We start from the raw sequence: 10591 nt of genomic DNA, 5'->3' as shown, positions 1-10591 counted from the left end.
TTTTTTTTACTTTTTAAACCTTTTGTTAAAAATTAAGACACAGGCCACGCATGGTGGCCTATTCTCGTAATCCTAGCACTTTGGGAGTCCGAGGTGAGAGGACTGCTTGAGGCCAGGAGTTCAAGACTAGCCTGGACAACACAGAGAGAACTCCATCTCTAAAAAATAAAATTTAAAAATTAGCTGGGTGTGGTGACACACGCCTATAGTCCCAGCTACTCAGGAGGTTAAGGCAGGAGGATCCTTCAAGTACAGGAGTTCAAGGCTGCAGTGAGCTATGATCATGCTACTGCACTCCAGCCTAGGTGACAGAGCAAGACCCTGTCTTCAAAAAAAAAAAAAGAAAACTAAGACATGAACACACGCATTAGTGTAGGCCTGCACAGGGTCAGGATCATCAATATCACTGTCTCTTCTACCTTCACATCTTGTCCCACTGAAAGGTCTTCAGGGACAATAACATGCATGCAGCTGTCTGTCATCTCCTATGATAACAGTGCCTTCTGGAAGACCTCCTGAAGAACCTGCCTGAGGCTGCTTTCTAGTTAACTTTTTTTTATATAAGTAGAAAGAGTACTCTCTAAAATAACAATTAAAAGTACAATATACTAAATACGCAAACCAGTAACATAGTCATTTATTATCAAGTATTATGCACTGTACATAATTGTACGTTATACTTTAATATGACTGGCAACACAGGTTTGTTTACTGGTGTGTCACCACGAACATGTGAGCAATGCAGCTACAACATGACTAGGCCATGGGAACTTTTCAGCTCAGTTATAATCTTATGGGACCGCCATGGTCTGTCGCTGACCAGAATGTTAGGCGGCACGTGACTATTATTTGCATTTAAGTTTCCTCCATGTCTTTTCATGGCCTGATTTCTTTTTAGCACTGAATAAAATTCCATTGTCTGGATATACCATCATTTATCCATTCACCTACTGAAAGACATCTTGGTTGCCTCTAAGTTTTGGCAATTATTAATAAAGCTACTATAAATATCTGCGTGCAGGGTTTTGTGTGGACGTAAGTTTTCAACTCGCTTGAGTAAGTATCAAGGAAAGTGCTGAATCATACGCGGTGACTATATTTAGTTTGGTAAGAGACTGCGAAACTGTCGTCCAAAGTGGCTGTCCCAATTTGCATTCCCATCAGCAATGAACGAAAGTTCCTGTCGCTTCACATCCTTGCCAGCTTCTGGAGTTGTCCCTGCTTTGGCTATTCTAGTAAGTGTCTCAACGAACGTTGTTTGCATTAACCATTTTTAGGTTTCACGATTCAGATAAGAAACTATGGGATCTGAAGGCTGGAAAAAAGACCTTGGCTCTGGCCCACTTGCCTCTTTTCCCTACCTCTGCTATCCAACATACGCATTTCATAAATGACAAACAAAAGTGGAGGGACAGGACAGAAGTCACAGCTCCCAACTGCTGCCCTAACAACTCATTCAACACATCATAATTGCCTTTATCCTCTCATTTTGAAATTTTACCTTCTGTAGTGAGTGGTCCAAGAGACACAGATGACCACGGTAAAGAACCAGGTCTGTGCTCACACATAACTGGTGCTCACATACTGGTGAAGTGAATAACCATGTTCTCTCTGGGGCCTTACTGCGCTTTCTACATTAACAGTGAGCCAATGTGGTCCCCTGCTGGAGGAAGAGGGACTATCCTACAGAACCAAGAACCTTGCATGGAGGGCTTGGGATTTGAGCATTCCAGGAATTTATATGAGAACTATCAGACACCCCTGGTTTTTTGACAGGATGTCTCTAATTTGGTTTTTGGTGGGTTTTTTTGTTTTGTTTTGTTTTTTTGAGACCGGGTCTTGCTCTGTTGCCCGGGCTAGAGTGCAGTGGTGCGATCACAGCTCACTGCAACCTCAAACTTCTGGGCTCAAGTGATCCTCCTGCCTCAGCCTCCCAAGTAGCTGGTAATTTGTGTTCATTTACTGAGAGATTTCTCCTTTCTGGGGAAATGAATTTTCTTCCTCTCAGGTTTTTCTCCTAAGCCTTTTCTGAGTTTAACTGACATTGTTCACCATTTCTTGATGTTGACACTGGGAAGAGTTTGTGGTAGAGGATGTAAGAGTGAAAATAACCTTGAAGAGTGCTTTTGTTTTTACCTCTCGGAAATGTACGTCTGGGAGTTTTACCCTGTCCACCACGCAGACTCTGAAATTGCCATTCCTCACCAGCATCACTGCACCTCTCGACTGACCCGGAACTACCCCCAGCAAGACGGAGGGCATGTGTTTGGTGGTTTCTTTCCTCTGTCTACCATTTCCTGTATTCTATTTTAAGAGGATTTATGGAGGTGGATATTCCATAGCATAACCAATTTGGAAAGCGCAGATTTCACAGACTTGGCGCGTGTTCGCACTCTCCACCCCCACACTCGTGATCACCTTGCTCTGAGGCCACCGAACCTTGGTACCTGCTGTTGCCTCTCCCAGGAACACCTTTCCCTTCTCGGCCCTCTGACCTTCTACTTGTCCTTTGAGCTCAGCTTGCCCAGGGCTCTGCATGTCCCACATACCCCATGCAATGAGAAAGAGGTGTACATAAAGCCATTTGGGGCAGTCCAACAGTTAAAACTGTCAGAATTTTAACTGTATGTGTCCTTTCTCCATCTTTGCATTGCTACCCCCCAGCTCAGGCTCTGGCACACAGTAGGCCCTCAGAGGCTTGGGAGACAGCACAGTGTTGCTGTTAAACAGCACGAGCTTTGCAATCAGATGGATTTCCGTGCTTAAAGCCTGAGCTGGTTACTTGACCATAACCTGTTGCTTAACCTGAGCCTCAGTGTCCTCATCTATCAAATGGGAATATAAGGTCACCCTGAGAGGTAAGGGAGATGCATTCATTAAAAAGTGTATGGGCCTGGCACGGTGGTTCACACCTGTAATCTCAGCACTTTGGGAGGCCGAGGTGGGAGGATCATTTCCAGCCTGGGCAAGATAGCGAGACCCCTCCATCTCTACAAAAAATTTAAGAATTAGCGAGGCTGCCTATAGTCCCAGTACTTGGGAGGCTGAAGCAGGAGGACGGCTTGAGCCCCAGTTCGAGGCTGCGGTGAGCTATAATTGCACCACTGCACTCCAGCCTGGGTGACACAGTGAGACCCTATGTCTTAAAAAAAAAAAAAAAAAAAAAAAAAAAGCTTATGAAACGTGCTTAGTGCCCAACACACAACTGGTGCTAATAAATGGTTGCTATTCCTTGTTCAATACATGTCTAATGAGAATTAGAGTGACACAAATTTTTTCCCAGGCTCTCATCACCCCATTACACTTAGGAGATAGGGAAGGGGGAGGCTCTTACCAGCTATTGTACGGAGACATGCATCAAAATTAGGTGTACAATTGGTGGCTGTAGCGCATTCAGGCACTGGGTTAATACAGTTGTAGCACTGCAGGCTATAACCTAGAATCAGGAAGAAAGCACGTCAGGACCTCTTAAACCAGCACTGACTTGCCCCGGCAGCCCACAGTCCCCATGAATATGGGGCAGAAGTCAGCAACTCATGGCACGCTTCCACTCCCACACAAACTTACAGCGGTTCTATCTTTCCAAGCTCTAGCTACAGTTCCAGCAACATTTTTTGGACCTTCGTGCAAGCATAAAAGAAATAACCACATCTGCCATCTGACTGTACAATTGAGAAGCTTCCTCCTAACCTTCCCCTAACCTGGAAAGAGATTAACCTGCAATGTAATTATATATTAAAAGGAAAATACCAAGAGAATAAACTGAAAGAATTCTATAAGTGCCTTCCAAGCAACAAATATACTCAATTAAATCATATTCTCGTGGATTGATGATCAGTATTTGGCAGCAGTTATCTCTGTGAAAAGACAGTTTCAAAGATGAAATATGTAAAATATCATTACAGACCAGTATTAACAGATGAACACCTGGAACTGATAATAATGATAGAGAACACTAATTTTGAATCCCAATTAAGCATAAGTTCTCCCCCTAAAAAGAATTCTATTTCCATCAATTGGAGGGTATTATATATTTGCACTCAATTATTATGTTGTGAATTTTGTCAATTTAAAATCTGTGACAATTTGTTTTCTCTCTTGTTATTTGTATAATAACTTAGAGAATGTCCTCGATTTCGTCTCTTGGCCTGCGGAGCCTGAGATATTTATAGTCTGGCCCTGTACAAAGTTGATGACTTCTGGGACAGGGTGTCGTCACTGAACCGTTCCCCGCTAAGGGACTGACCCAGTGCCGGAAGCACACACAGTGAAGGAAAGACAACAGCTGTGCACTTTAAACCCACGGAGGTGGCGCAGCTGGGACAGGAAGAGACACTGAACACGAGCGTCATCTTCCATCACAAGCAAATGGCCTCCAGTTCCCTAACTGGAAAGACGACTCGCTCCCAGGCAAGTTCCCATGATTCATCTTTGCCAGCTAAACTTCAGGTTTTGCTGGATGATTTTTCCTTCTCCATTTTCATAACAACAGTGACAAGAAAAAGATGAGTTGCAGTTAACCTGTGTGATGGGGAGAGGCTCAGGAAGCAGAGTTGGAAGGAAACCATCCTGATTTATGTGGATATACACTTTTCTATTCTCAGAGATACCCACCTTCCTGTCACACGGCTTCTGCCATGGAATCAGTACTTGGTGGAATCTATCAGAGTGAAAGACATTTTCCAAGATGAAACATGTAAACTCTCATAGAGGAATGTTACGTTTAAACCAAGTGTGGGTTTTTGAGCCCAAGAGCTGACTTCTAGTTCTAAGGCAGAAGCCCAGATTTAGCACCATGGAAAGAGGGGACTGTCCACAAGTCCAGCGGAAAGAAAGTCCTCACTTGCTGAGCACAGACAGGAGCCAAGCTCTCTATAGCATCTTAAATGGCCAAGCCTGCCTTCATGCGTGTAAAATCCCACTCACCAGAGGACCCTTTGTTTTGCGAAGGTTCCAGATTAATGCCTTGAATCAAAAAACTCCTCCTGCCCCACTATGTTTGCAGATGACAAGACGGATGCCTGCAGAGGTGAAGTGACTCACCCAAGGACACCCAGCTACAAAGCCAGTGTGCAGGGCTCCGTCAGACCCACTGTCTGCGTGTGTCATGCCTGTGTGAGAGCGGAGCCACGATGACATGGGACAAAGATGCAATTTTCCTATGGTCCCTTCCTGTGCCAGATGTGTGTACACATGGATGAGAAAAAAAGAGTCTAAGAAGGAGGGCATTGTTCTAGCCTGGCTGTGTTTCTGGGCCATTTTATTTATTTATTTTTCTTTCTTTCTTTTTTTTTTTTTAGGCTGGTCAGGTGAAGCAGAGAGAGTGGAGAAGGAACAAAGGAATCTGTAACTGGCTGTGATCAATTAGTTGTAAACACCACTGCACTCAGACCAACCTCTGGGCCATTTTAGGTTACCCATAGAAGTGAATTTCCTACTGGCTAGAACCAGAGCTCATTTGGCTTCTTAACAAACCTTTGGAAGGAAAGGTCAAAGCCCATGTTTGGAACTTCTGTCGGGCAGAAATATTCACAGCTAATATGTTCATGCAGTATTCAAATATCTGTGCACCTATGTGCTAAGCCCTTCACAGAATTGTTATAAGACGTAGGCTCAATTCTCTCTATCCCCATTTTGCAAGAGAAAACAAGGACTAAGATATTAACTAAATTGTCCAAAGTCACTAACTGACAGAGCAGAGACTCAAACCCCAGCTTGGTTTAACCTAGATTTTCTTCTAATTGACCTGAGTGGCGAAGAGAAAGAAACAGTACAGATTGTGGGTGAACCCAAGGCCAAACATGAGCTACAAGGCAGTGGACGACTGGGCTAGCGGACTATTCTAGCCCAGCGGTCGGGAACCTGTGTTCTGAAGGCCACATGTGGCCTTCTAGGTCCTTAAGTGTGGCCTTTTGATTGAATCCAAATTTTACAGAAATCCTTTTATTAAAGGGGTGCAGCAGAGAAAGATGACGCTTTTCTTGACAGCTTTGGTGCTTAAAAAAAGAACAATCTTAAAATGAGAAGGCTGCGGGTCTAGCCACCAAGCCAGGGTAACAGGGGATTTGACCCTAGGCTCCAAGAGGTAGGATGGGAAGGACGGTTCCCCTGCAGTTTTTCAGAGTCTTTGGGCAGCCACAAGGGAAGCTCTCACCTGTGTGTGTGTGTGAGAGAGAGAATCTCACACCCCAATTCTGAGGAAGGGCTTAAATGTACCCAGAGACCTGTCGCAGAGCAGCCGATGGCTCCAAACCCAAGCTTGCTCCAAATCCAAGCTTGCTCCATAAACAAATGCAGACTCCTGGAAGCAGGACGTGACCGGGCTATTATAATCACAGAAGACACACCGGGGAGAAGAACTCAGAAGAGAATGTAGGGCTGTGACACAGGCGAACCACGTCACCACCACCCTGGCTGGAACTAGTGGAGGTGAGGAAGGAGGGGAGTCACGATCTCTCTTTTTGCTCAGAAAGGGGGGTATATTCAAGTGTGTCCTTGGGCAAGTGAGTGCTTTGCCTCAGCGTTCTCAACCATAAAATGGGCACAACAGCACTGTCCCCCTCCCGGGATGGGGACTGTGCTGAGACAGGCTTTGGCACAGTCCCAAGTACATAATAAGCAGTTAAGATACAGTAGCTGCTAATATTATAAGACATGCGCCAACAGTGCAGAAATTTTTTTTTTTAATGTTCATTATGTTGCTACTTCTGTTTCTCTTCCCCACCATCCGCCACAAAAAAACACCGAACAACCACAAAAAAACGGAAGTGGCCAGGATGCTATACCAATATGACACAGGCGGAAAATGACATTTGATCCTCATGATGGAGCAAAGCAAGTAGCATGGGTGTTCCTACTGCTATAGAGATTAAGACTCAGAAGCACACAAATACCTCCAGGAGGAAGGGTGGTCCAGGAAGGGGTGGTCCAGGAAGGGTTGGCCCAGGGGAAAGGGTGGCTCAGAGGGAGGGGTGGCCTGGAACAGTGGGGAAGACATGGACCGTGGTGCCCAAGTGTGTCTGTTCACACCCTGGAGTACCACTTCTGTGTGTTATTCAACAAGTTAATTAATCTTTTGGGGCCTCAATCTCATCATCTGTAAAACAGGGATTAAAGTAGTACCTATGCCATCAGGTTGGCACCAGGATCGAATAAGCAAATACATGTCAAACGCTCAGAATAGTGACTGGCACATAAATGCTGTGAGCCTTGGCTGCTTCTGCTATCACTGTGCCCATGACCATCGCTATAACACAGGAGAAGTCCCAGGGCAGAAGGACTAAGCTCCCTCACGTGGCTCTGGCACAGGGGACCCCAGAGGGGCTTGCACAGCACCCTAAGCACGGTATCCGTGGGAGCTGCAAGTAGCCTGTGGTGAGAGGGGTGAAACCTAAGCCGCTGAGTATTGCCCTCACCCCCTGCCAAAAGCGGGCCTGTAACTCAGGATGACCTGTAACTCTGGAAGGGGCCCCACTGAGGACGAGGCCACACGGAGGAAAGAGTTGTCACATAATCCCGGACCTGCAACACCGGAAGGCAAAAGAACCAAAGCCAGGCCTGCAAGAGGAACTGGTGCTGAAACTGAGGCCAGCGATACCACTAGGCTCAGTTCTCCTGAGCCTAAAATAAAGGAAGCTCAAGGCCGAGGCAGCCTAGATCCACGTGCCGGGATTCTGGAACACTCACCTGAATGGCAGAGGACAGCCAGCACCAGCAGGAGCCCGAACAGGACGAACCCTCCTTGGCTTCTCATTGTGCCTGTCCACAGAATCTGGAAGGAAGAGATAAGACAGGTTGTCACGAATAACAAAATACCGCTGGTTATCTCAGAGACCACGAGCTGGAAGGCTGAGTCGGCTTCAGGAAACATGGGGGAGGAGGTGACAGACTGGAAGATACAGGAAACCTACCAGGCTGGACACCACGGACTAGGAGTGTTCTCAGGAGGGCGCACTTGACCCCTCTCCTGCCCCAAGACCTCAGCTTACTGAAGGAACGTGGTGGGTCTCGGTGAGAGGGTGGCTACAGGGGTGTCAACACATACTGGGCGGTGCCCAGCCCTACCCCACAGCAGCCGCGCACACGTAAGTATACTAAGTCCTTATCGCTGCCACGAAGTGGGTGTAACACTGTCTTTCTCCCCATGAGAGTTGCTTGGTCAAACGAGAGAAGAGAAAACTGACTAATACAGCAACTACAGTTCCTACTCCACTGGCCCCACTTGCGGCTGCTGACTGAGCTGGAAGGCCACTTCTTCTCCAGGTCACACTGCTAAGTGAAGCAGACCAAAGGGCGACTCTGGAGGGCACCAGCCTGCATTCAGTAGCAGAACAGGGGCAAAGGTTTAGCATGCCTGGAAGCTCTGGCTCCCCACCGTGACAAGTCCAATGGGGACACCTCCTTGTTTACTTTGGGGATGTAAACAGAGGTATCAGACAACTTTGATGAGGAGTCCCCAGTACATTCGTGCCTAGAAGTGCAGCCATAAGCATCGGGCGAGAAAGAGGGGAGGCTGAAATGCCTCTGACCCTTTCTCCCAGTAGGGAAGCCAAGGCACAGGGAGGTTTTGAACTTGCCTAAGTGCAAAGCATCAGTCGCAGATCTAGAAGTCTCCCAACTCCACCCCTACATCCCTGGACCCATCCTGAAATGAAGAGGTGACAGCTCCTATAAACCGGGGTGTTCCACATTCTATTCTCCTGAGCCCCACAAGACTCATGCCTTGCAGACAGATGGGGCTCTGGAGGGTGGCGGGGGGACAGGCCATCTACCCTCCTCGAGGTTATCAGTACAGAGTTCCTTGATGCTACCAGTCAGGGGAAGACCAAGAAGCAGAAAAGGGCAGGGTCTGGCATGGTTCAGAGAAGAAAATGTTGAGTGAGTTAAGCCTGGCGTGGGGAAGAGATGGCTTTCTGATACGTGGGGAACCAGAAAGAAAAACAAACAAGGACTGGCCTTTTCTTACAAGGCAAGTACCTCCCACTTCTCTCTGGCCTCTTCAAAACCTACAACCTGCTACTGGACACCAACCGCCCTGTGGGACCATCCCAGGGGTGTGGGTCCCCCACACTGACAGCCATCTGCTTGGTTCCCCATGCTCAGGGATTTCTAGGTAGAAAGGATGATTTACAGGCTCAAGTTAGACAGGGATTAGGACCACGGGGGACGGCTGCAAGTGGGCAAGGAGAGGAAGGCATTGATCTGAGGTCCCCAAACAGGGATGCAGGGAGCTTCAGACACTTCCTAAAAGTTAGGAAGAGCTGTGGTGTCAGTGTCAGGCATCCCCATCAGAGGAGGTGGGAGGGAACCTCCAGACTCAAGTTGGGCACCAGAAAGGTATCAGGCTGGCCGAGCTGCCGGCTCCAGGAACCGTCTTCCTCCCCTTGACACAAGTAACAGTGTTACAACAAACAAGGTCTTTGAACTTCCCTTGGAACGGTCCTGGACATAACTAACAATACACAGGGTCCCTGACAGAGAAGGGTTCTTTGATGGAGCGCATTAGAAAGAATCGGCTTGCTAAGAAAGCAAGAACACAACGAACTGGTTAAGGGCACAGTCGTTCGAGTCCAGTCTGGAGGACTCTGAACAAGGCCTTGAATAGTTCTGGCTCTGCCACTTATTTGCTGTGTATGAACCTCTGATCTCCACCCTTCATCTCATAAACATGGGGACAGTCACATGTACTGCACAGCACGATGCCAGGCCAAAGACAGCACTCAAAAAGAACAGCCACTGTCAGTATTACTGAGAAGTCATGACATTTACAGGGGGAAGAAATTCGGTGGGGAGGGTTGGGGAGGGGTGAAGAGTTGGGAGGGCAGACAGAGGGCAGCACTGGTGAGGAAGGAGAAACTCTGTATTGGATGAGTAGGGGAGACCTTGGGCCCCAAACCTAGGGCAGCCCTCAGCGTTCTGGGTTGGGCAGCAGTGTCCAGTCTCAGCCTCAATCTATACGACCGGCTGGTCGTCACTGCAGCTACTTCCATGACATGGTTGCAGAGGGGCAGAGACGGCACAGGGAGGAAGCGGCCAGAGTGCAGACGCCAAGGTTGGGCTGTTCAAATGAAAATAAGACCAGGTCTTTGTTAACCAAACTGAAATATGAGTTTCCAAGAGCAAAATGCTCACATGGAGTGTGTGTGAGTGTGTGTGTATATGGGGACTGGGGGAGGAGGGGGGCAGAAGAAGAAATAGCTCACCGTTTTAAAGCTATTTTATAAATGCCTTAAAATGTGGACTATAATTAGTGTGAAGCGGGATTATTTATGACTTTTTATTTTTCTTCCCGATCCTTTACTTTTTGCCATCTTTTCCCCAAATATTCTATGATGAATCAAGTTATTACTTTTAAATAAGAAGTATCAGGAAAATCCACACATTACAAATGTTCCTTTTTTAGTAGTCATATATCACCTATCTTTTGGTAAATCTATTTCAGAATTAAAAAAATAAAAAACCCAAACTGATGGTTTGAAATTCTTCCCTAGTCTAAAACACCCTCCATTTTAAGTAAAAAAAAAAAAAAGTTCATAATTTAAGTGTAGATAAGATGGTGGATGAACCAAAAGTGCCACGATTTCACCCAAAC

The 10591-nt window shown here is 46.8% G+C and overlaps 1 protein-coding gene across 1 annotated transcript in view; it reads right to left on the bottom strand.

Annotated features, from left to right (window-relative positions):
- The window catches only part of CD59 (CD59 molecule, complement regulatory protein), a 25923-nt gene that overhangs the window by 5635 nt on the left and 9697 nt on the right, over positions 1 to 10591 (bottom strand). The window contains exons 2-3 of the mRNA XM_012649597.1: positions 7687 to 7771; positions 3335 to 3436 (exon numbers count right to left, since the gene is read on the bottom strand). Coding sequence (XP_012505051.1) covers positions 3335 to 3436; positions 7687 to 7753 — 169 coding nt within the window. The 5' untranslated portion in view covers positions 7754 to 7771. The remainder of the gene's footprint in view (positions 1 to 3334; positions 3437 to 7686; positions 7772 to 10591) is intronic.

This window comes from Propithecus coquereli, unplaced genomic scaffold (assembly GCF_000956105.1).
Source record: "Propithecus coquereli isolate 6110/MARCELLA unplaced genomic scaffold, Pcoq_1.0 Scaffold30, whole genome shotgun sequence".
NCBI classification, from domain to species: Eukaryota; Metazoa; Chordata; class Mammalia; order Primates; family Indriidae; genus Propithecus; species Propithecus coquereli.
This window is presented reverse-complemented; position numbering and strand designations above follow the sequence as displayed.